Source organism: Bombina bombina, chromosome 4 (assembly GCF_027579735.1).
Source record: "Bombina bombina isolate aBomBom1 chromosome 4, aBomBom1.pri, whole genome shotgun sequence".
NCBI lineage: Eukaryota > Metazoa > Chordata > Amphibia > Anura > Bombinatoridae > Bombina > Bombina bombina.
In genome coordinates, this window is record NC_069502.1 from 241025401 (window position 1) to 241052387 (window position 26987).

General features: G+C 39.5%; 1 protein-coding gene across 2 annotated transcripts in view; it reads left to right on the forward strand.

Annotated features, from left to right (window-relative positions):
• PIK3CB (phosphatidylinositol-4,5-bisphosphate 3-kinase catalytic subunit beta) overlaps window positions 1-26987 on the forward strand; it is an 869120-nt gene that overhangs the window by 828149 nt on the left and 13984 nt on the right. For both annotated transcript variants that reach the window (XM_053709855.1, XM_053709854.1), the window contains 3 exons: window positions 8265-8443; window positions 17929-18038; window positions 18743-18821. In XM_053709855.1, the coding sequence (XP_053565830.1) occupies window positions 8265-8443; window positions 17929-18038; window positions 18743-18821 (368 nt within the window). The remainder of the gene's footprint in view (window positions 1-8264; window positions 8444-17928; window positions 18039-18742; window positions 18822-26987) is intronic.

The following is a 26987-nucleotide window of genomic DNA, read 5'->3' on the forward strand; positions in this document are numbered from 1 at the left end:
CCGGAGGAATAGCTACCAAAAGTTTACAGCAGATACACTTAGCTTTGGTAGATCCAGCACTAGACAGCGATTTTCCTGTAGTATCTTCTGACTCAGATGCAACGTGAGACATCTTGCAATATGTAAGAGAAAAAACAACATATAAAGCAAAATTGATCAAATTCCTTAAATGACAGTTTCAGGAATGGGAAAAAATGCCAAAGAACAAGCTTCTAGCAACCAGAAGCAATGAAAAATGAGACTTAAATAATGTGGAGACAAAAGCGACGCCCATATTTTTTTAGCGCCAAATAAGACGCCCACATTATTTGGCGCCTAAATGCTTTTGGCGGCAAAAATGACGCCACATCCGGAACGCCGACATTTTTGGCGCAAAATAACGTCAAAAAATGACGCAACGAAAAATAATTTTTGCCCCAAAAAAGTCCGCGCCAAGAATGACGCAATAAAATGAAGCATTTTCAGCCCCCGCGAGCCTAACAGCCCACAGGGAAAAAGAGTCAAATTTTTGAAGGTAAGAAAAAATGAATAATTCAAATGCATAATCCCAAATATGAAACTGACTGTCTGAAAAATAAGGAAAGTTGAACATTCTGAGTCAAGGCAAATAAATGTTTGAATACATATATTTAGAACTTTATAAACAAAGTGCCCAACCATAGCTTAGAGTGTCACAGAAAATAAGATTTACTTACCCCAGGACACTCATCTACATGTTTGTAGAAAGCCAAACCAGTACTGAAACGAGAATCAGCAGAGGTAATGGTATATATAAGAGTATATCGTCGATCTGAAAAGGGAGGTAAGAGATGAATCTCTACGACCGATAACAGAGAACCTATGAAATAGACCCCGTAGAAGGAGATCACTGCATTCAAATAGGCAATACTCTCCTCGCATCCCTCTGACATTCACTGCACGCTGAGAGGAAAACTGGGCTCCAACTTGCTGCGGAGCGCATATCAACGTAGAATCTAGCACAAACTTACTTCACCACCTCCATCGGAGGCAAAGTTTGTAAAACTGAATTGTGGGTGTGGTGAGGGGTGTATTTATAGGCATTTTGAGGTTTGGGAAACTTAGCCCCTCCTGGTAGGAATGTATATCCCATACGTCACTAGCTCATGGACTCTTGCTAATTACATGAAAGAAAGGTGTTTTTTTTTAAGATATATGTAATTAAATATTATTTTGTCCCAGCCTTACTACTTATGGACTCCACAACTTTATGAAGGAAAATATAATTTATTCTTACCTGATAAATAATTTTTTTTCATGGTGGTGAGAGTCTGAGACCCTCCCATTTTTTTGCTAGCTTTTATTTATATATTTTTTTCTGGTGGCATTTTAAGTATGCACCTCTTTGTTTCCCTGCTTCTTTTTCCTTGCTTTTGTCCTTTCCTACCTTTCTTCCTCTTGTAGATGGGAGGGTTTTTAAGGGCTCTTGGAGTTTTGGGAGACTTTGCCCCCTCCTAGTGACCAGGAGTGGAATTCCCAGGGGTAATGGTTTGGGGATTCTCACCAACATAAAATAAATTTAATTTATCAGGTAAGCATACATTATATTTTCCTGTTTTTCACATTCTATTGCATTGTTACTTTGTTGCTGTATCGCTTTAACTTCCCTATATTTTTATCCTTAAAATTATACAGGCTAAATAATATAGGTCAGCAATCGTAAAAATAATCAACTATAACTTTTTTATCTTGTGCAGCCTTATCTCCCGTAAAAGTCTAACCCGCCTCCCAAAAATAAACCCAACATGTCAAAACCACTATATCCGCAATCCCCCCACATCGCAAATAATAATAATAATAAAAGTATTAATCCCTAAACCGCCAACCCCCCACAACGCAATATACCTAATAAATGTATTAACCCCTAACCCGCCATTCACCCACATCGCGATTTACCTAATATATGTAATAACCCCTAAGCTGCCATTCACTCACATCCCAATCTACCTAATATATATATATGTATATATATATATATTAACCCCTTTATTATTGAGTTGGGTGGTAGACTTTCCTGAACAGAAAAGTCTTCAGGGAGCATTTAAAGGAAGAAAGATTAGGGCAAAGCCTGACCGCACAAGTGAGAGTGTTCCAGAGGGTAGGTGCTGCACGACAGAAGTCCTGCAGTCTAGCATGAGAAGAGGTGATAGTCGCGGATGCACGGAGCAGGTAATTGTTGGCTCTTAGTGGGCGGGCTAGAGTATACTTGTTTATTAGAGAGGATAGGTATAGGGGAGCGGCGTTGGTGAGAGCTTTGTATGTAAGGGTGAGAATTTCGAATTTTATTCTGCTGTGAATGGGGAGCCAATGAAGAGATTCGCAGAGAGGTGTAGCAGATACAGAGCAACGGGAAAGGTGGTTCAGTCTGGCAGATGCATTTAGGATGGATTAAAGGGGGGAGAGGCGGAAAAGAGGAAGGCCAGTAAGTAGGTTATTGCAGTAGTCAAGTCGAGAAATAACAAGAGAGTGGATTATTTGCTTTGTGGTGTTAGCGCTCAGAAAAAAAAAATTGGAAATATTGCGTAGATGGTTGCGGCAGGATGTAGAAAGCGGTTGGATGTGGGGGATGAAGGATAGATTTGAGTCAAGTGTAACTCCGAGGCAGCAAACTTGGGGCAATGGGTAAATGGTGATGCCGTCAACAGGGATAGAGAAGTCAGCTAGAGCTTGAGGGGGGATAAGAAGGAGCTCAGTCTTGTACATGTTAATATTTAGGTGGTGAGAGGCCATCCAGGAAGAAATACCAGATAAGCAGTCGCTGACATGAGAAAGGACAGAGGGAGAGAGAGCAGGGGTGGAGAGGTAGATCTGGGTGTCATCAGCATAGAGGTGATTTTTGAAGTCATAACTGTTGATAAGTTTACCCAGCAAAGAGGTATAAATGGAGAAGAATAAAGGACCCAGAACAGATCCTTGAGGTACTCCAACAGACGCCAAAAGATCTAAGGGTCTGTAGGAGGAGGTGGTGGTCAACTGTGTCGAAGGCAGCTGAGTGGTCAAGTAAGATGAGTATAGAGTAGTGGACAATATTTTTAGCAGAGAGAAGATCATTATTAACCTTGGTAAGGGCAGTCTCAGTTGAGTGGTTAGGCGGAATCCAGATTGCAGGGGGTCAAGCAAAGAGTTGGTGGACAGGAAATGGGTTAGGCGATTGTAAACTAGTTTTTCAAGGAGTTTTGATGTTAGTGGAAGCAGTGATATGGGGCGGTAGCTTTCAGGAGAATTAGGGTAGAGGGAGGGTTTTTTGAGTATGGGAGTGACTTTTGCGTGTTTGAAAGAAGATGGAAATGAGATGGTAGAGAGAGAAAGATTGAAGATGTGAGTAAGAGCAGGAGTGAGGGTGGAAGACAGGGAGGGTATTAAATGGTAAGGGATAGGGTCGAGCAGGCAGGTAGTGAGGCGTGAGGAAGATAGTAATGAAGAAACTTCATTCTCAGTGGCTGGATGGAAGATGCAGAGGGTGGCAAAAGGAGTAACTGGGCCTGTTGTTGGAATATTGCAGGTTGGTGTTGGGATGTTGCTTCTGATAGTACGTGTTTTGTTTAAAAAGTAGTCTGACAGGTCTTGAGCACTAAAAACAGACGGGGGGTGGAGCAGGTGGGTAGAGGAGAGAGTTAAAGGTGGAGAAGAATCATTTAGGGTTTGAGGAAAGAGTAGATATGATAGAAGAGAAGTAGGTTTGCTTGGCTAAGTGAAGGGCAGAAGTGTATGAACGAAGAAGTGAGTTTTCCTCCAGACACGCTCAGCAGTACATTTTTGCAAATAGCTTGTTTGCTGAGCGTGCCAGCGCTGTAACTGATGGCGTGATGTTTTGCACGGGTGGGGAGGGCCAAGTGTGTCTAATGTAGAGGAGAGAGTTTTGTTATAGTGGGCTGTAACGAGATCAGGGCAGGTTATAGTGGAAGTGTGAGGGAGGAGATGATTTTTGAAAATTGGAGCAGATCCCCTAAACCGCCAACCCCCTACAACACATTAAACCTAATTAACCTATTAACCACAACGCAAATAACTCATTTGATTACTAAGCCCCCTAAATTAACCCCAATTACATAAAATAAAAAATACTAAGTTACAATTAAAATAAAAAATCTAACATTACTTAAAAAAAAACTAAGATTAAACTAATTTAAAATTACAAAAACTAAAATTTTTTTAAAAATTAAACCTTATCGCTATGAAAATAACCCCCCAAAAATAAAAACATCTAAACTAAATTACCAATAGGCCTTTTGTAGGGCATTGCCCTAAGTTAAACAGCTCTTTAACATTAAATAAATACTAAGTCCCTACCCACCCACCAAACCCCTAAGTTAAACAGCTCTTTTACATTAACCCCTTAAGGACCACAGCACTTTTCCATTTTCTGACCGTTTGGAACCAGGGCTATTTTTACATTTATGCAGTGTTTGTGTTTAGCTGTAATTTTCCTCTTACACATTTACTGTACCCACACATGATATATACAGTTTTTCTCGCCATTAAATGGACTTTCTAAAGATACTATTATTTTAATCATATCTTATAATTTACAGTGGGACCTCGGTTTACGAATTTAATGCGTTCTCCGGGACGCTTTGTATTGCGAAAAATTCGTAAACCGAAACACGGTTTCCCATAGGAATGCATTGAAAACCAATTAATGCCTTCCGGAGGTGAGAAAAAAGGCTCCAAAACCTGCTGCAAAAGGCTCCAAAAGGCTCCACAACTTGCTGCAAATGGCTCCAAAACCGGGACACTTGTTTCGTATTGCGAAAAAAAATCGTAAAACGAAACACGGTTTCCCATAGGAATGCATTGAAAACCAAATAATTTGTTCGTATTGCGAAAAAAATTCTTAAACCGAGGCATTTTTTTCCCAGAATTTTCATTCGTAAACCGAAATTTCGTTTACCGAGTCGTTTGTTAACCGAGGTCCCACTGTACTATTAAAAAAATGATAAAATATGAGGAACAAATGGAAAAAAAACACACTTTTTCTAATTTTGACCCCCAAAATCTGTTACATATCTACAAGCACCAAAAACACCCATGCTAAATAGTTTCTAAAATTTGTCCTGAGTTTAGAAATACCCAATGTTTACATGTTCTTTGCTTTTTTTGCAAGTTATAGGGCAATAAATACAAGTAGCGCTAGTTACATAGGAACACTGATATCTTTCAGGAATCCCTGAATATCCCTTGAGATGCGTATATATATATATATATATATATATATATATTTTTAGAAGACATCCCAAAGTATTGATCTAGGCCCATTTTGGTATATTTCATGCCACCATTTCACCGCCAAATGCGATCAAATAAAAAAAAAATCGTTCACTTTTTAAAAAATTTTTTCACGAACTTTAGGTTTCTAACTGACATTATTTACAAACAGCTTGTACAATTATGGCACAAATGGTTGTAAATGCTTCTTTGGGATCCCCTTTGTTCAGAAATAGCAGACATATATGGCTTTGGCGTTGCTTTTTGGTAATTAGAAGGCCGCTAAATGCCACTGCGCACCATACGTGTTTTATGCCCAGCAGTGAAAGGGTTAATTAGGGAGCTTGTACTGTTAATTTTAGCTTTAGTGTAGTACACAACCCAAAGTATTGATCTAGGCCCAGTTTGGTATATTTCATGCCACCATTTCACCGCCAAATGTGATGAAATAAAAAAAAGTTCACTTTTTCACAATTTTTAGGTTTCTCACTGAAATTATTTACAAACAGCTTGTGCAATTGTGGCACAAATGGTTGTAAATGCTTCTCTGGGATCCCCTTTGTTTAGAAATAGCAAACTTATATGGCTTTGATGTTGTTTTTTGGTAGTTAGAAGGCAGCTAAATGCCCCTGCGCACCACATGCGTATTATGCCCAGCAGTGAAGGGGTTAATTAGGAAGCTTGTAGGGAGCTTGCAGAGTTAATTTTAGGTTTAGTGTAGAGATCAGTCTCCCACCTGAGACATCCCACCCTCCCAAACAGCTCTCATCCCTCCCCCACCCCACAATTGTCACCGCCATCTTAAGTACTGGCAGAATGTCTGCCAGTACTAAAATAAAAGGTGCGTTTTTTTAATTTATTTTTTTGCTTTAAACCCCCCCCACACACATATTCTGCTGTGTAGGATCCCCCCTTAGCCCCCAACCTCCCTGATCCCCCCCCCAAACATCCCCTCCCCCTCTACCTTATTGTGCACTATCTTGGGTACTGGCAGCTTCCTGCCAGTACCCAGTTTACAATAAAATGTTGGCTTTTTTTTTTTGTAGCTTCCCCCTTCAAAAACCAACCCCCTACCCCCTCCCAGATCCCTTAGATTAAAATTCACACCCTCCTCTCTACCACTTTATTTACTAAAAAGGTCTCATAGTGTAGTGTTCCCACTCGCCCCGTGCACGCCCCCGCCCCCGGTGACCTTGCCCGCGATCCCGCCCCCCTCTTATTCCTGGATTACATCGATGGCCACCCACCAACGATCACGTCCATGGCTCTCTCTGCATCGGGTGGCTAAGAAGTGTTTATTGCAGGATGCCTCAATATCGAGGCATCACTGCAATAACATGAAAGCGCCTGGAAGCGATCAGGATCGCTTCCACTGCTTTCAAAGACCAATGACGTACGGGGTACATCCTCAGTCATTAACTTCATTTTTTTACAGGACGTACCCCATACGTCATTGGTCGTTAAGGGGTTAAATAAATACTAAAACCCCCCCACCCACCAAACCCTTAAAATAAAAAAATCCTAAATCTAACCCCCAAATAGGTACTCACAGTTCCTAAAGTCCAGCGGAGAAGATCTTCCATTCGGTACAGCCTTCTTGGAGGCGTCGATATCTTCTTCCAGCGCGGTTGACCTCTTCTATCTTCATCCAGGACCAAGCCGGCGCGAAGCGGAGGTGTGCGCGTAACAGAAGACCGGCGACCGTGGAGATCCTCTTCATACGATAGTCGCTGCACACTGAAGGTGGAATGCAAGGTACCCGTGTTGGCTTAGTCCTGGATGAAGATAGAAGAGGTCGCCGTGCTGGAAGAAGATATTGCCGCCACCAAGAAGACTTCACCGCCTGGAAGAAGACCTTCTCCGCCGGACTTCAGAAATGGTGAGTACCTATTTATGGGTTAGAATTAGGATTTTTTTTTTTAGATTAGGGTTTTAATGGGCTTGTAAAAGAGCTGAATGCCCTTTTAAGGACAGTAAAAGAGCTGAATGCCCTTTTAAGGGCAATGCCCATATAAATGCCCTTTTAGGGGCAATGGGTAGCTTAGGTTTTTTAGTGTTTAGGTTTTTTATTTTGGGGGGTTTGGTTGGTGGGGGGGCCTTTACTGTTAGGGGGGGGCTTAGTTGTTTTTTTTTAAAATTAAGGGTTAATAGTTTAATTAGGCATATTGCGATGTGGGGGTTGGCGGATTAGGGGTTAATAGGTTAATTAGGTTTATTGCGATGTGGGGGGGTGGCGGATTAGGGGTTAATAGTTTTAATAGGTAGATTGCGATGTGAGGGTATGGCTGATTGGGGTTAATAGTTTAAATAGGTAATAGGCTTTGGTGGGGAATGGTGGTTTAGGGGTTAATCACTTTATTAGGTAGTTTGTGATGTGGGGGTTGGCGGATTAGGGGTTAGTATATTTTAATAGTTATTGCGGTGGGGGAGATGGCGGTTGACAGGTAGATATTGCCCATGCGTTAGGTGTTAGAACTTTCAGGGAGTAACGGTGCTTATATACTCAGCGCAAGGCTTGCTGTGCCTGCCTTTGTGTGGCGAGGTAAAAATGGAGTAAGATTCCTCAATTTTGGCCGCATAAGTCCTTGCGCTGAATATGTGATACCGATTTGTGATGCGGTTATTTGTTCGTTTATGGGAGTAAAATTAGCGGGCGACGGGTGAAATATACGCAGCGCATTTATATGCCGAGCCGTATATGTGATATCAATACCCGACTAAAAACCAGTGACCCCGCTTTTGTGGGCGACGCCGCATATGTAATCTCGCCCATAGAGTTCCACAACAAGTAGTGCAGACATTACATACTGTAATGAATTAGAGTATGTCATTTTACTACTACAGTGTCCCTTTAAAGATTTATTATGGAATTAACAGTCAATACATTATAGTAACTGCAAACTAAAGAGAGGAACAACCCTGAAGGGCTAAAAACACCACCATCTTCAGCATTTTATTTCCTGGTAAAATATTGACCTATCTTATTTTGTTTATTTTTCCTCATCATAAATGCATCATAAATGTATTCTTTTCACTCCTAGGTCGAGGCTTTGAACAAACTACGCACTTTGAATGGGCTGATTAAGCTAAACGCCTTAAAGCTAAGCAGGGTGAAAAGCAAAGAGAACATGCTTGCATGTTTGAAGCAGAATGCTTACCGTGAGGCGCTCACCAACATCCAGTCTCCGCTGAACCCTAGTGTTACACTCTCAGAGCTTGTGTAAGGGCCTTTTACTTATATGGCGCAAATGGCAAAATATAAATTAATTTCACTGAGAAATTGATTGATTTCCTTTTATACTAAACTTTATATCCAATAATGTTGCATCATGGTTGCAAGTGTCTCCAGGCTTCTCTCAGTGGCTGATTCCATGTATATGTCATCCCATCCCCCTAACTGTATTTATATTCATTCCCGGAGCTGCACTTCATGTTATAATTTTTGGCTACACCCCTCCTTGTCTTCATCATGAGCGCACACCACTTTTCCTTGCTGAACACTTCTAGATTACTTACTGGACATTTAACACTTGGTTGTGGCTGTACACTTTGGACACTTATTTCTGGATGCTCACTTCATACATTTGTTTTTTGGACACAACACACGTTCTTGGATGTACTTCACTCACTCGCTCCTGAACATGCACTTGGCACGCTTATTCCCAGACACAAATTTAATTCACTCGTTCCTGAACACACACTTAACACTCTCATTCCTGGATGCACAATTCACATATACTAGCTGCTGGAATTTACACTTAACTCACTCTTGGATGAGCACTTTGCATACTCATTCTATTCTGAGCACATCTCAACATACTTTCTTTGCTTCTCCCTTCACACTATAGTTCCTATGTAAATTAAATTATTTTTACAGCATATAAGAACCAAAAGCCCATTGGTTCTGCCCATATATCATTCTGAAGTATAATCGTAATTAATTCTTAGAATAGCTTTTTGCATATTCTAGCTAATCTTGAATGCCTTTCCTAGCTGTGAATTTTACATACTCATTCCTGGATATATGCTGTACACATTTGTTCCTAGATGTAGACTGCACACACTTTTTTTTTCTTTCATAAAGGTAGTGAGAGTCCACAATCCATTACGCCTGTGAATTATACTCCTGGCCAGTAGGCATATATCCGAAAACTCCCAGAGCCCTTAAAACCCATCCCGCCTTATTGGAAACTAGCCTTGTCTTTGCCTTCACGGGAGGAAGGTGAAGAAGGAAGGTGCTTCAGGAATTTTTGTGAGAAGGATTCTAAGACCGATTTGAGACCCAGTTTCCTTTCAGAGAGCTACAGTCTAGACAGAGGGATGTCGTGTGAAAATGGTTAGTAGCTCAAGAACAACACCCTATGGGAGTTAGTAATAGGCCTGCAACAGGTGTCGCAGGGACCAGTCCTTAGCCCCATCCCATTGGTTCAACGTTTTACTATCTATATAGCATCTGTACAGCTTATAGGCTATTAGTATGTACTCAGTTATGGGTATATCATAGCATGTCAGGCATTTTAGGCATGGGTTTATTTTCACCCTGTGTAGGCCTTGATGTGCGTTTTAAGTTTTTAATTTTTTCATTGCTTCCAAGAACTGTTTTATTTGGGTGCAAGGTTACTTTGTTTATCCTGCCTTTTAATATAATGCTTAAATCATGTATTTTAAATTTTTTCATTACCTGCCTGTTTATTATTCACTATTGAACATATTGATTCTGTCCCCTCTTCTGTTAATATTTGTACCTCAGAAGCTACATCCTCTGAACATTTTCCTACTAATATTTAGTGTATCTTTTGCAAGCTGGTTGATATGATCTCCCTGCCCAGCTTTGCAAATCATGTACAGATCATCTTATGCATTCTGATCAGTCTAATGCAGCTCTTGCTTCTAAAGGTATCTGCCCTCCCTCTGTTTGTACTACATAGTGAAGGTGAAGTTTTTTCTGAAGATTATGAGTTAGTCTCTGATCAGAATGTTTTAACTTGAACTATTTTATTCTCTTTTTAAGAGAAGCCCTTTTAATCCAGCTCAGAGATTTTAAAGGATGTTTCCTTTGCCTGCTTCTAAATTAGAGCTTTGAGAAACTATTGCAAAAGTGGATTTCTACTTTAACCAAATATACTACTATTTCTCTTGAAGATAGTACATCTTTTTAAGACCCTATGGATTTTGGAGTCTTCTCATAGAAAGGCTTTTAAGCTAGCAGGTTTTCTTTTTAGACCAGGAATTAGTATTGCTTGTGTAGCTGCAGCTTCTACCACTTGGTGTAATGTTTTATCTGAGCAACTCTCTGAGGAATCTGCAGGTGAAGAGATTTCTAATCAATTAAAACTCTTGGAAACAGCTAATGTTTTCATTTGTTCTTTCAGATAATATATTTTGTATTTCTATTAACTTTATATTTTGTTTTTTTTATAGGTGGTAGACCTGAACTGTGAATTAGTTTCACTACAGAAATTGAATAGTTAAAGGTTTGAGTTAATTTACATTCTTTTGTATTCTGGTTTTTAGTATTGCAATTAGATAACAATTAGATTGTTTGCATAGGTGAGCAATTAGGAGGGACCCCACCCTATCTTTCTGAGGGTATTTAAAGAGATCTGTTAAGCTCTGCTAAACATTTAGCTCTGCTTCTTAGCAAAGGATCAAGCTAAATAAGGATCAAATAAATAAGGATATTTGAGTTATTTCAGGAGTTATTCAGGGTTATTCAGGCTTATTCAGTAGTAAATAATACTTATATTTTTCTAATTGTTAAAGTGTTGCATAGTTTAAAATGTCTCAGATACAGTGCAATGGGTGTTTTGCACTTTTTAATCGTGCTACTTTTTGGAGATTTAGGGGCTGTCCTGTTTGTAAGCAGTTTTCCATGTTAAGGGAGGAAATAGCTAAACTTCAAGCTAAGGTAAGTAACATACCTGTTACCTCTACAAAGCTGCCTCAGAAAGAAGCCCCTCTACCCCAGAGATCAGCAAGGAGAGGCAGATGGATCACTGTAGGCTCTGGAAGAATTAGAACAGTAGACCAGAAGCATTGCCCACAACCTCTGCCATTGCAAAACTCCTATGCTGCTCTTGCCGAATACACTTGTGATGAGGAGATTGCTGTTTCTGAGCCCTCTGAAGCTGTAACAGGTTATTTAAATCTATTGGTACCTGATTCTCCATGTAACATAACACAGGAAAGAACTGCAGATGTGTTTTTGAGAAAAAGACTGTTAGTGGGTGACTCTATTTTGAGGAATGTGTATTTAGGTGAAAGTAAAGGAGAAACAAGGGAGGTTAGATGTCTTCCAGGAGCTACTGCTCACAGGGATAAGAATCGTATTTTGAGAATTGTTAAGGCAGCAGGAAAGGGAAGTGAGTTAGATGTGATTGTTCATTTAGGAACAAATGATCTGGCTAGTAATCATGTTGCTGCTGTTCAGAAAGAGTTTTGTGACCTAGGTAATCATTTAGAGACTGTGGCATCAACTCTATCATTTTCTGCTATTTTACCTGTGTATGGCCAGGAAGCAGGAAAGATGGAGCGGATAACAACATTTAATTCTTGGTTAGATAAGTGGTGCAGGGAACGAGTATTTGGTTTTATTGGCCATTATAGCTCTGTTTGGAAAGATACTAGGTTATTTAGGAGAGATGGCTTGCATTTGGATGCTAGAGGAACAGAGTATCTTGGAGAGGAGTTCAAATACTTTATTGGAAATCATTTAAACTAATAAAGGGGGGTAGCATTAATATATCCACCTGCCCCCCACAGCATGCCAAAACTGTTAGTCCAAGTAACAATTCTAGAAATTCTAGTAGAAAAATTATTCGTGCCATGAGCACAAATGCTTGCAGCTTAGGAAATAAATTATCTGAACTCATTTCAATAATGACTAGGGACAACTTGGATTTAGTAGCTATAACAGAAACATGGTACAATGATTTGCATGACTGGGACATAGTCATACCTGGATACAGGTTATTTAAAAAGAACAGAGTAGGAAAGAAAGGTGGAGGAGTTGCTTTGTATGTAAATGAAAATATAAAGGTTACTGAAATTGTAGGAACAAATGATGAGGTGGAAAGTATTTGGGTGACTTTGGAAATTGGAGATAAAAATGTTTTTAGAATAGGAGTTGTATATAGGCCTCCATTGCAGGATGAAAAACTGGACAATCTGTTATTAGATGAAATAACCAAAATGACCATGAAGGGTAAGGTTATAGTACTGGGGGACTTTAATTTGCCAGATATAGACTGGAACATTCCTTCTGCTAGATCGGCTAGAAGCAGGTATATTCTTGAATCTCTGCTAGGGGAATCACTTGAGCAATTAGTCAAGGAACCAACTCGTAAGGAAGCTATATTAGATCTAATACTTACAAACAGTGATACAGTTTCAGATGTGTCTGTAGGTGAGAACTTAGGATCCAGTGATCATCAATCTGTTTGGTTTAGTATTCATGTTCAGGAACTGTCCACCCAGACTAAAACAAAAGTTTTAGACTTTAGGACGGCAGATTTTTCATTAATGGGAGAATACCTAAAAAACTATTTAAAGGGGAAAACTCTTATTACAGGGGTTCAAGAACAGTGGGAATTTGTGAAAGGTGCCATTTTAGATGCAACCACATACTGTATTAGACATGTCTGTAAAAGTAAAAGAAAGCGGAAACCAATTTGGTTTTCCAAAGAAGTAGCACATGCTGTAAAGACAAAAAAGATAGCTTATAAAAATTACAGACACACACAAGCAGATGATGATATGAAAATATGGAGACTCCAACAAAAAAAGACTAAGCAGTTAATTAGGAAGGTTAAAGCTCATGCAGAAGAGAAGATAGCACAGTCAGTAAAACATGGGGACAAAACATTCTTTAGATATATCAGTGAAAGAAGAAAAAATAAGGTAGGAATAGTAAAATTGAAATCAGTTGATGGTAGAATAATAGAAGGAGATAAGCAGATTGCAGACTGTCTCAATGATTACTTCTGTTCTGTTCAAATGTAATACCTCTTCATAAAAAGGGCAGTAGAGAAGAATCTGGCAACTACAGGCCAGTTAGTTTAACTTCAGTAGTAGGGAAATTAATGGAAAGCCTCTTAAAAGAAAGAATTATGACTTACATAAAGACAAAGAATTTAGAGGACCAAATTCAGCATGGTTTTACTTCAGGGAGATCATGTCAGACTAATCTAATTGACTTCTTTGATTATGTAACAAAAGTATTAGACAAGGGAGGAGCAGTTGATGTAGCATATCTAGATTTCAGCAAAGCATTTGACACCGTCCCACACAATAAACTTATTCACAAACTATATCTCCTTGGTCTAGATTCAAAAATTGTGAACTGGGTGGAATGCTGGCTTAAGGACAGAAAACAAAGTGTCTTAGTAAATGGAGTTCATTCAGCAGAGGGGGCTGTTACTAGTGGTGTTCCTCAGGGGTCAGTTCTGGGGCCTGTTTTGTTTAACATATTTATCTGCGATATCAGCAAAGGGCTACAGGGGAAAGTATGTCTCTTTGCAGATGATACAAAAATTTGCAACAGAGTGGATGTTCCAGGGGGGGTAGACAAAATGAGAAGTGATATACAACAATTGGAGGATTGGACAAATGACTGGGATCTAAAGTTTAACACAGCAAAGTGTAAAATAATGCATTTAGGGAAGAAAAATCCAAATGTTAATTACAGACTCAATGACACTTTACTGACTGTTACAGACGAGGAACAGGACTTGGGAATTATTATTTCAGATGATTTAAAACTTAGTAAACAATGTAGTAACGCAGCGAGTAAGGCTAGCAGAATGCTTGGATGTATTGGTAGAGGTATTTGCAGCAGAAATAGTAAGGTTCTTATGCCACTTTATAGATCATTAGTTAGGCCTCATCTTGAGTATTGTGTGCAGTTCTGGAGGCCATATCTTCAGAAGGATATTAACAAACTTGAATCTGTGCAAAGGAGGGTTACCAAAATGGCACATGGTCTAAAAAATAAAACTTACCAGGATAGGCTCAATGACCTACATATGTATAGCTTAGAGGAGAGAAGGGAAAGAGGTGATATAATAGCAACTTTCAAGTACATTAAAGGGTTTAGTAAAACTGAGGATGTGGGTATTTTACATAAAATGGAAAATTCAAGAACAAGGGGTCATGAACTCAAGCTAAAGGGTAGTAGATTCAGGAGTAATTTGAGGAAGCACTTCTTTACAGAAAGAGTGATTGATTTATGGAATAAACTTCCTCAAGAGGTAGTAGCAACAAACACTGTGGGGGACTTTAAAAATGCATGGGACAAGCATAAGGCTATCCTACGAACTAGATAAGTTTATACTGTTAGGTAAGGTCGGGCAGACTTGCTGGGCCTATGGCTCTTATTTGCCGTCAATATCTATGTTTCTATGTTTGTGATATGGTTGATGATTTTTAGATCTATACTAAGAATATGGCTCTCAGCTAGGAGGGCCTTGTGGTTGAAATCATGGTCTGCTGACATGATTTCTAAATCCAGACTTTCGCCTCTTGGGGAAGGTGGTGTTTGGGTCTGGTATGGATAAAAAAATATTCTATGGTGACTGGGGGGAAATTAGCTTTTCTCCCTCAGCATAACAAGTGTAAGGATAATTCTAGAGCTTCTAACCATTTTCTTAATTAATCCAAGAACCAAAAGTCCTCCTTTGCCTTTTCTCCAAGAAGCAGGATTCTTCCAGTTTTCTCTGGAAACCAGATTCGAATTGGAATGGGTCTAAATAGTCCAAGAAGCCTGTTTCCAGTACCACATCTGCATGAAGATGTCTGGTAGGGGGCAGATTATGCTTTTTTATTCAGGGTGCTTAGTTTCATTCTGTTCAAGATCCAAGGTTGAAATTACTCTCAGCTTGTGTAATCTTCGGGCAGTTCCTTCTCTTTCTGTGAAGCTTTGTATGCTTTATCAGTGGTGCAGGGATCTCACTTAGGTGGCTCATAAGATTATATTTTGGATGCCAATACAAGATAATACTTTTCTTGTTGGATCAATCATCAGTCTATTGTTCCGGGGTATTCTTTTGTCTGTCCAAATGGGACTGTGATCTCAACAGATGCTAGTCTCTCGGTTTGGGGTGCAGCCTGGGGGGTCTCAAAGAGCACAGGGAGTTTGGTTACTTTGGGAGGCGAAGTTGTCTATAAATTTTCTGGAACTCTGTGCAATTTTCAGGGCCTCTCAATTTTAACCTCTCCTTTATAAGAGAGACATATCTAAGTTTCCAGTCAGACAGTGCCACAATAGTGGCTTACATCAATCATCCGGGAGGGAACTTGAAGTTCCCTGGCGATGAGGGAGGTTTCCCGAATTCTCACTTGGGCAGAAAGCAATTCCTGTATAACTTCTGCAGTTCATATTCTAGGGGTGTGTAAATGGGAAGCAGTCATTAACCCCTTCACCCAAAGGGAAGGTCTCTTCATCTGGAAGTCTTCAGTCAGATTGTAGGCTTATGTGGTTTTCCTAGAAGTGGATCTGATGGCTTCTCGATTGAACAACAAGCTCCCCAGATACTTTATGAGGTGCAGGGATCCTCAGGCAGAGTTTGTGGATGCTCTAGCAGCTCCTTTGTTATTTCATCTGGCTTCCATTTTTCCGCCTCTTGTTCTGTTTCTAAAGGTAATAGCCAGAATCAAGCAGAGGGGTCATAAGTAATCCTAATTGCTCCAGCTTGGCCTCACAAAACTTGGTTTGCAGATCTGGTACAGATATCCAGTTGTCCTTTGTGGCTTCTTCCTCTGCATCACATCTGTCTCTCTCTTCACAAGGTCAGTTTTTTTTCATCTGGATTTAAAATCTCTAAACTTGATGTCTTGGAGATTGAAGGCTTAGTTTTAAGACAGAGAGGTTTTTCTGATTCTGTCATTTTGGTTCAGGCATGTAAACCTGTGACAAAGAATTCCTAGAATTCTTCAATTTCTCCTGGATGGTTTGGATAAGGGTTTACCCACTAGTTCTTTAAAGGGCTCTTTCTGTCTTTTTTTTTTTTTTTTTTCAAGAAGATTGCTGAGTATTTAGAATTTTATCCAGGCCTTAGTCATGATTAAGCCTGTGATTAACCAATTTCTCATCCATGGAATGTTATTTGCTTTCCAGATTTTTGCAGGTTCCTCCTGTTTGAGCCTATGCATGTTTTGGATATTCAGCTTTTGTCCTGAAAGGTTTTGTTTCTTTTGACTATTTCTTCTGTTTGAAGTTTCTGATTTGTCTTCTTTTTGTTGTGAGCATCCTTATCTTGTTTTTTTCTTTAGGATAAGGTAGTTTCGAGAACTAAGTTTGACCATTGTTTTTTTCTGTTAACATCAATTGTGAGATTGTTGTTCTCTCTTCTTGTCCTAATCTATCTAAAGTTTTTTAAGGAGGAGCTTCTCCATTATTTGGTGTGGTCAGAGCATAGAAGTTCTATTTTGCTGGCTACTAAGTATTTTTGACCATCTTTTTGGCCATCTTTCTGGTTCCAGAAAGGGTCAGACGGCTATTTCCCTTTCGTTAGCCTTTTTGTTAAAACTTTTTTCATTAAGCTTACTTGCCGGTGGGTCGGTTACTGCCCTTTCTAACAGATCAGTTGCTACTGCATGGGCCTTTAAGAATGAGACCTTTTGTTGATTAAATTTGCAAGGTAGTTTTTTTTTGTCTTCCTTACATTTTTTTTCTAATTTCTACCATTTTTATGTTTTTTGCTTCTTCTGAAGCAGCTTTTGGTAGATACGTCATTCAGACAGCTGTTTCTGGGCATTTAATATTTATTGTATATATATTTTTTTTCTGGATGAAAAACTTAAAAAAAAAAAAAAAAAAAAATCACCCAATGTATTTGGAATCGTATAAGTCTGGTCCTCTACAGATTACTTGTGCACACCACAGCTTGGGTTTTAGTTCCCAGGAGTAATAGATTGTGATCTCTGACCACATTTATGAAAGAAAATGTAATTTATGCTTATATGATAAATTAATTTCTTTTATGGTGGTGAAGAGTCCCTGCCAAAAAATATTTTTTATTGTGATTTTTTTTTTATGGCAGTTTGAGTATGAACCTCTCTTTCCCCTGCTCCCTTTTATTGCTCTTATTTTCTTTTCCTACATTCTTCCTTTCTAGCTTGGCTATACGTCAAACTAGTTTACAGTCAGGTGGGAGTGGCTTTAAGGACTCTGGAAATTTTGGGATCTTTGTCTCCTCCTAGTGGCCAGGAGTATAATTCCCAGGAGTATGGGATCTGGACTCTCACCACCAAGAAATAAATTAATTTATTAGGTAAGTGTGTGTATATATCAGTCACACAGTAGTTCATGGCTGCACACTTTCCACACCCCTACCCTGCATGCACCCCACAAACACACACACCCTTCCTAGATGTGCACCACATACACTTCTTCTTGAGTCCTACTGTCACAAACTAGATTCTATCTTTATTTGTCAGACACTAGTTCCTGGCTAAACACAAAACATGTTTATTCCTGGATGCTGGGACAATGAAAATGTCCTTTTGGCCTTATTATTTTGCTTTTACACCTGTTTGTAGAGTTTTAGTATCACCAGCCCATACGTTGCAGTTGTTCACCTCTTTACATGCACCTACTTTTTTTTTTTTTTTTTTAAATTCTGGGTCACTTTCTTACCTTTTATAATTCTAGGCACACACATCACTCCTGTACAGGCTTCTTACTTTTCTTTGATCTTTTATGTGCAGTGTAGAAAAGTGTAAATATATGGACTCCAAAATGAAACCATTGTGGATCGTTTATAACAATCGAGGCTTTGGAGGTGAATCTATGGGAATCATCTTCAAAAATGGAGATGGTGAGATTTTTTTTTTCTTTTTTCTATTCGGGATACAATAATTACATACTGCTACTAAACTGAAAACATAACAGCCCAAACTGGAGCACAGTGAATACAAGATCATGTTGCAATGAGACTTTATTTAAAGGGACAGTCTACTTGAACATTTTTATTGTTTAAAAAGATAGATAATCCCTTTATTACCCATTCCCCAGTTTTGCATAACCAACACTGTTATATTAATACACTTTTTACCTCTGTGATGACCTTTTATCCAAGCCTCTGCAGACTGCCCTCTTATCTCGGTGCTTTTTACAAACTTGCTTCTCAGCCAGTTAGTGCTGACTTTAAAATTGAATGCCTTATCTGAATCATGAAGGTTTTTTTAATTTTTATTTTACTGTCCCTTTAAGCAATAATCCCACATGAAATGTATTATTTAAGAAAAAATCTTCAATGCAAATGAGTTATTGGAATCAGTGAATGTGAGCTTAGGGATCAATGGTAGTAAGGATAAAAAGAAAGTGAAATAAAAAAATAACCAATAAGGTTCAATGTGTCCCATTTTAAATATGCTTGCTCTTCTTTACAATGAATACCAAATTGTATAAGTGTAATATGTAGCTTCATCAGTGCATATGAGAGAACTCTTTAGCAAGACAGAAGCCAGTATATGAGCTTATACAAAGCTTGCTGTTCATCCTGATGTGTTTTGTGTACAGACCTAAGGCAGGACATGTTAACCCTCCAGCTACTGCGTCTGATGGACATGCTATGGAAGGAGTCTGGACTTGACCTGAGGTAAGCAATATCCCTTTGTTTACCTTTGTATAATGTTGCAGGATATAACTGATGTTCTATATCATCACAAAAACATTTCTTTCTAATGACACGGTGAGTCCACGGATCATCATGATTACTGTTTGGAATATCACTCCTGACCAGCAGGAGGAGGCAAAGAGCACCACAGCAAAGCTGACAAATATCACTTCCCTACCCACAAACCCCAGTCATTCTCTTTGCCTGTAACAGTTGCAAGGAGGTGGTAAAGTTTAGGTGACTGAAATAATTTCTTCAATCAACAGTTTGTTATTTTAAAGCAGAGCAGGGTTGCTCTGATCTTTTTCTGGGTTTTAGCCGTAGTCCATGTCAGTCTCTTCAGTAGAGCAGTGGTGGCTTTTAAGCATTTGGGAACTTGTGGGGTATAATCCCCACTGTGCCTCTGAAACAGTTTGTTGCTGCCCTATTTGGAAAGCCTGTGTAGAATTATTCAGTCTTTCTTTATTTTCCACAGGTCCATGTGAGGAGGATGCCTCTCAAACTGTGAGCCGCCCTGCTGCCAGGCAGATTTATTTTAAGGTAAGTGCTAAGTTTTTTATTTTCTAAGAGAAAGAAAAGACTTTTGGCACTTTAACAGTTAATTCTGTTATATATGGGACGTTGTTATACATTTCTCCTGTTAGGTTAACAGGATATTGTAGGGCAGTTTGTGCAGGGCACTGGGACATTAGGTTTTATTTAAAGTCTTTTAAGATTTTTGTAATAAGGGCTCATCAGTGGTGGTGGTGTGTTCCGGTTAGGATATGCACTATTTATGTATGTTTCTACTACTCTCGGCAGCTGTTTCTCCATAGTAGGAGTAATGCCGGCCGGGAGGTTTAGTGAGGTACGCCCACAATGGGCGGGGCTTGTCGAAAGCAGCAAAAGAGTTGCACACTTTTGCTCTGTTTGTTTCCGGAGTGCCGGAAGGGTTTGGTGCGGCTCTGCGATCTGTGTGAGCGGCTGCCTGCTATCCGTAGGGTGTTGAGTCTGGATCTTTTCTCTGCAATTGCTCCGGTAGCCAGTAGGTCAGGTAGGCACCTCAGCAAGGCTTGAGGTAACGTTTTTTTGGAATTCATTTCTAAATTGACAAAAAGTTTATTTTATTTATTTTTTGTTATTTATTAGGTAAAGATGGACCAAGAGGCCCTGCAAGATGTTACTTGTTCATTGTGTTTTGATGCTAATGTGCTAAGCGAACATTGCATTACAGGGATAGACTTTTTTAATCTGAGCCATCATTGTCTAAGGCGGATGCTGTTCAGGGGTCTCCTGTTCAAGCTATGCCGCAGCTTTCTCCTCAAGCATCCCAAACTTTATCATCTTCACATGCAGTGCCCTGCGTTTCCTCTCATACTCCAGTTGGAGTTACATTGCAAGACATAGCTACCCACATATCCTCGGTGGTATCTGATGCTCTGTCTGCTTTTCCTATGCTGCAGGGGAAGCGTAAAAGGAAATATAGGGAGTCAGTGAGTAAGGTTTCTGATTCAGTTGCGGCTATGTCGAATGTTTCTTCCCATAAGTCTGAGGAGGAAGATACTTCTGTAGCGTCTGAGGGTGAAGTCTCAGATTCTGACAGTGTAATTCCTTCTTCTGATACTGAAGTTGTATCCTTCAAGTTTAAGCTAGAGCACCTCCGTTTGTTGCTTAAGGAGGTTTTGGCTACTTTGGACGACTCTGATACGAAGGTCATAGTAACTCCTAAGAAGTTTAGTAAGCTGGATAAGTACTTTGACATACCTTCCACGGTGGAGGTATTTCCTGTTCCAGACCGTGCTTCAGAGATTATTGCATGGGAGTGGGAGAAGCTTTAGATTCCATTTTCCCCTTCTCCAATTTTCAAGAAGATGTTTCCAATTGCTGATTCTATCAAGGAGTCTTGGCAGACGGTTCCCAATGTGGATGGAGCAATTTCCACATTGCCTAACTATTCCTATTGAGGATAGCTGTTCCTTTAAGGATCCTATGGATAAGATGTTGGAGGCGTTACTTAAGAGGATGTATGTTCACCAGGGTTTACAATGCCAGCCTGCGGTGTGTATTGCTACCGTCACCAGTGCGGCAGCATATTGATTTGATGCGTTGTCTGATTCTATTCAGACTGATACTCCTCTTGAGGAGATCCAGGATAGGATTAAGGCTCTTAAATTGGCCAATTCCTTTATTACGAATGCTTCCTTACAGGTCATCAAGTTGGGAGCAAAGATTTCTGGCTTTGCTGTACTGGCGTGCAGAGCCTTATGGTTGAAGTCCTGATTTGCGGATGTGTCATCTAATCTAAGCTTTTGTCGATTCCTTACAAGGGTAAGACCTTGTTTGGGCCGGGTTTGGCTGAGATTATTTCTGATATTACGGGTGGAAAGGAGCATTCTCTGCCTCAGGATAAAAGAAATAAGCAGAAGGGTTGTAAGGGTTGATTTTTAAGTCCTCCTGGAAGTCCAATCAGTCTTGGATCAAGGGGAATAAATCTAAGAAGCCCATTACTGACTCAAAGTCAGCATGAAGGGCCTGCCCCCGATCCGGAAATGGATCTTGTGGGGGGCAGACTTTCATTTTCGCTCAGGCTTGGGTTCAGGATGTCTCGGATCCTTGGGCGTTGGATATCGTGTCCCAGGGGTACAAGTTAGAGTTCAAGGCTTTTCCTCCCAGGGGCAGGTTCCTTCTCTCCAGGTTATCTGTAGACCAGATAAAGAGAGAGGCGTTCTTACGTTGTGTTCAGGATCTTTCCAACATGGGAGTGATAGTTCCTATTCCAGTACAGGAGCAGGGTCTGGGATTTTATTCCAATCTGTTCGTGGTTCCCAAAAAGGAGGGAACCTTCAGACCAATTTTAGATCTCAAGAGCGTAAACAAGTTCCTCAGAGTTCCGTCTTTCAAGATGGACACTATTCGTTCCATTCTTCCTTTGGTTCAAGAGGGCTAATTCATGACAACGGTAGATCTGAAGGATGCGTATCTGCATATTCCCATCCACAGGGACCATCACAAGTTTCTGAGATTTGCTTTTCTAGACAGGCACTTTCAATTTGTGGCTCAACCATTCAGTCTGGCAACAGTGCCCAGGATTTTCTCAACGGTCCTGGGAGCATTGCTGGCGGTGCTCTGATTGAGGGGTGTTGCTGTTGTGCCGTATCTGGTCGACATTCTAGTTCTCTTTTCAACAAGCAAACTCCCACAAGGAGATGTTGTTGTCTTTTCTGCGTTCTCACGGATGGAAGGTAAATTTGGGAAAAAGTTCCTTGATTCCAGCTACATGGGTGGTGTTCTTGGGAACAATCATAGACTATCTATGAAGATTTTTCTGACAGAGGCCAGAAAAACAAAGATCTTCAGTGCTTGTCTTGCCCTTCAGTCCTCTCTTTGGCCGTCAGTGGCTCAGTGTATGGAGGTCATTGGTCTGATGGTGTCGGCTATGGACATCATACCATTTGCTCTGTTCCATCTCAGGCCTCTGCAGTTATGCATGCTCAGTCAATGGAATGGGGATTATGTGAATCTGTCTCTACAAATAGATCTGGATCAGGTGTCAAGGCACTCTTCTGTGGTGGTTGTCTCAGGATCATCTCTCTCAGGGAACTTGCTTTCACAGACCTTTCTGGGTGATTGTGACCTCGGATGCCAGTCTGTGGCTCGTTAAAGGGTCTATGGACTCGGGAGGAGTCGGTTCTTCCCATAAATATCCTAGAACTGAGGGCAGTCTTCAATGCTCTTCTGGCCTGGCCCAAGTTAGCTTCAGCCCAGTTTATATAAGGTTCCAGTCAGACAACATAACCTCAGTGGCTTACATCATTCATCAGGGAGGAACTCTGAGTTCCTTGGCCATGACAGAGGTAGTCAAGATTTTTCAGTGGGCGGAGGCTCACAACTGCTGTCTGTCTGCGATCCATATTCCAGAGGTGAACAATTGGGAAGCAGATTTTCTGAGTAGACAGACCTTTCATCTGGGGGAGTGGGAACTCCATCCGGAGGTATTTCCCAGCTTGATCCTCAAGTGGGGACAGCCGGAGCTGGATCTCATGGCATCTCGTCGGCATGCCAAGCTTCCAAGGTACGGGTCGAGGTCAAGGGACCCTCAGGCTGTACTGATAGATGCTCTGGCAGTTCCTTGGAATTTCAGTCTAGCGTATGTTTTTCCACCGTTCGCTCTCCTTCCACGAGTCATTTCTCAAATCAGGCAGGAGAGGGTGTTGGTGATTCTCATTGTTCCAGCGTGGCCTCCCAGAATTTGGCATGTGGATCTGGTGGAGATGTCATCTCTTTCACCTTGGAGACTTCCGTTAAGGAAGGACCTTCTACTTCAGGGGCTCTTTCTTTCATCCAAATCTTGTTTATCTGAAGCTGACTGCTTGGAGATTGAATGCTTGATATTATCTAAGCATGGGTTTTCTGAGTCGGTTATTGAAACTATGATTCAGGCTTGTAAGCCTGTGACTAGATCTACTATAAGATATGGCGTAAATATCTGTATTGGTGTGAATCCAGAGGGTTCTCTTGGAGTAGAGTTAGGATTCCTAGGATTTTGTCTTTTCTCCAGGAAGGTCTGAAGAAGGGTTTATCTGCAATTAGGGGTCAAATTTCTGCTTTATCTATTTTGTTACACAAGCGTCTGACGGATGTGCCAGATGTTCAATCTTTTTGTCAGACCCTGGTTAGAATCTGGCCTTTGTTTAAGTTTGTTACTCCTCCTTGGAGTCTTTATTTGGTTCTTAGAGTTCTTCAACAGGCTCCGTTTGAGCCTATGCATTCTTTGGATATTAAAATGTTATCCTGGAGGGTTTTATTTTTGGTTGCCATTTCTTCGGCTCAAAGAGTTTAGGAGCTTTCAGCATTGCAGTGTGAAGCTCCTTACCTTATTTTTCATTCTGATAAGGTGTTCCTACATACTGCCTTAAGTTTCCTTCCCAAAGTGTTTTCGGATAGGAATATTAATCAAGAAATCATTCCTTCCTTGTGTCCTAATTCTTCTTCTCATAAGGAGCGTTTGTTGCACAACCTGGATGTGGTGCGTGCATTGAAATATTATTTGCAGGCGACTAAGGATTTTCGCCAGTCTTCCTTTTTATTTTTTGTTTTTTTCTGGGAAACGCAAGAGTCAGAAAGCTACGGGTACTTCTCTTTCTTTTTGGTTGAGGTGTGTTATTCGCTTGGCGTATGAGACTGCTGGACAGCAGCCTCCTGAGAAAATCACGGCTCATTCCACAATGGCTGTTTCTTCTTCTTGGGCCTTCAAAAATGGAGCTTCTGTAAAACAGATTTGCAAGGCTGCCACTTGGTCATCTTTACACACTTTTTCTAAATTTTACCAATTTGATACTTTTGCTTTGGCTGAGGCTTCTTTTGGGAGAAAGGTTCTTCAAGCATTGGTGCCTTCTGTTTAGGTTTAGTTTCTTGTCCCTCCCTTATCATCCGTGTCCTCTGGCTTGGGTATTGGTTCCCAACAGTAATTATGATGATCCGTGGACTCACTGTGTCATTAGAGAAAAGAAAATATATGCTTACCTGATACATTTATTTATTTCTTGACACGGTTAGTTCACGGCCGCTCTGTATTTTTCAGACATTTTATTTTTCCATAAACCTCAGGCACCTCTGCACCTTATGTAGCTTCCTTTCTCTGTTACCTTTGGTCGAATGACTGTGGTTTGTGGGTAGGGGGGTGATATTTATCAGCTTTGCTATGGTGCTCTTTGCCTCCTCCTGCTGGTCAGGAGTGATATTCCCAACAGTAATTATGATGATCCGTGGACAACCGTGTCAAGAAAGAAATACATTTATCAGGTATGCATACATTTTCTTTTTTGGCTAGATTACGAGTAGAGTGCATTATAATGGTGGTGCAATTCAAATGCGACCTTGCGTTCGAATTGCCCAGAAGCCTTGCGTTCACGAGAGTGTGGTTCCATAGGCTCCAATGGTAGCCTTGTTTTCATGCCATCAGACACTGCAAACTACCTAGTGTAGGGGGAAAATCGCACAGAGTTGGGTAGCAATAAATAAATATACCGGTATATGAAAATATATATATATATATATATATACATATATATATATATTTATGTGTTTATATGTGTATATACACATATTAACACATAAATATATATATAAGCAAATACATATATATTTAGAGTGAAAACACAGTCCCTGATTTACCTCTATGTAAAGGCACTTTAGTGCCGTTTTTTTCCTTATACCCCACATCCCCTCACTTTACCCCTTATAACTGCTTTGTGCAGTTTTTTTTTTTTGTTGTTTTTTTAAATGGTAATCTTTATTAAACATGTAAATGCACTGCAATCTGTATTTTGCAGGCAATTGGGGCATATTTAACTTTTAACCAGAACTTGTGGGAGCATTAACCAGCCACTTGTTATGGCTGGTTATTTAACGTGAGCCTGTAAAGGGGCAAATTTGCCCCTTTACAGGTGCACGTTTAAATAGAGAACCACTCGTAATCTGGCCCTTATAGATAACTAATAGTTGCTACCTTAATATTCATTTTTGTATGTGTTGAAAAAAAAAAAAAGAGATAGAAAGGTAAAAAATGAATTGTGCATTTAATTTTGAAATATAAGAATTTTTGTAATATACTTGCAGTGACAATAAAAATGTAAACCACATTTGTTAGGAAACTTCAAACTGTAGAATACTGTGTATCTCTTTAGAACAAATTGAAACAACAAAAAAAGCAGGAATATGAAAAAGAATGCGGTTGTATAAATAATTATCATTTATATTTTTCCATACTCTCCTTCTTTGAAGGTGTTCAAACTAAATGCTTGATTATAAATAAAACCAAGACGCTTGCTTTTTTTTTAATGAGGTATCATTCAAGATCAAGATGTGCCTCAGGTTAATGCTTAAAGGATAAAAGTGTTCAAAATATTTAGTACTTTCTGATATTAGGTTTTAAAAATTGTCTATTTTAAAACATCGAAAAGATAGTTTACCATTCATGACATTTCTTCAGTTTTCTTTTGAACAGTATTGGGTTGTTTAAAAAAAAAAAACTATTCAGAACAATGAAGAACAAATGGTAAAGTAAGCATTGTTTGTATTTGTCATTCTAGAAATGAAAAAATGATTTTGCCTTTATAGACACATCCTTTTATGGTATCCAAAAAAATAGATATCTTTTTTTTTTTTTATTGAATGTTGTAAAAATTATAACATAATGCAATTGTACATTAAAAGTGTTCAAAATATTTAGTACTTTCTGGTATTGGGTTTCAAAAATGATTTACTCTAAAACCATCAAAAAGATAATTTACCATTCATTGGGTGTTAAAAAAAATTCAGAACAATGAAGAAAACTTGGTAAAGTAAGCATTATTTCTTTTTGTCGTTCTAGAAATCGAAATATGATTTTGCCTTTCTTAACCCATCCTTTAATGGTATCCAAAAAATGCTATCTTTTTTTTTTTATTGAATGTTTTAAAAATGAAATCACAGAGCAATGTACATTATCGATGCAAAAGAGATGTTTTATACGTTAAAATAATATAGTTGTTCCGTTTAAAATTGCATTAAGAAGCATATCTAATGAATAATTTAATTACTATCTCAAACATGCAACAAATAATTATATTTAGGTATTAATATACAATAATAATGGAGGATAGTATACTTAATGTACAGCATCTTATTGACAGCCACATGATGTACTATAATGAGCAAGGAGGAACAATAACTGAAGCTTTCTTCAGTAGGTCCCCTATGGCTGTTAACTTATCTCAGATGCTATAAATCAAAAAAGTACGTTTAACCCCACACCCCCACCAACCTGTCAGACTTCATCTTATTCTTGAAGATGGGGGCCCTGTTGGTCAATGTATGTTAGAACAATGGGAAATATTCAAGCAATTAGCTATAAAGATTGCCTTTTTTATTCTTTAGGGGACAGCATGACCTCATGATTCCATCAGAACAATTTTTTTTCTGCTTTGAAATACTGCTTTGAGTGCTGGTATTTTGCGTAAAGAGGTTCATTGAATGACTTTATAAACTGTATAGCACAGTGATTTTCAAGCTTTTTTTTGCTGTGGCACACTTTTTTACATAAAAAATCCTGCGGCACACCACCATCCCAACATTTTACAAAATCACACATTGTAGCCTAATACAGCATATATACTGTGCTGTGCTGTC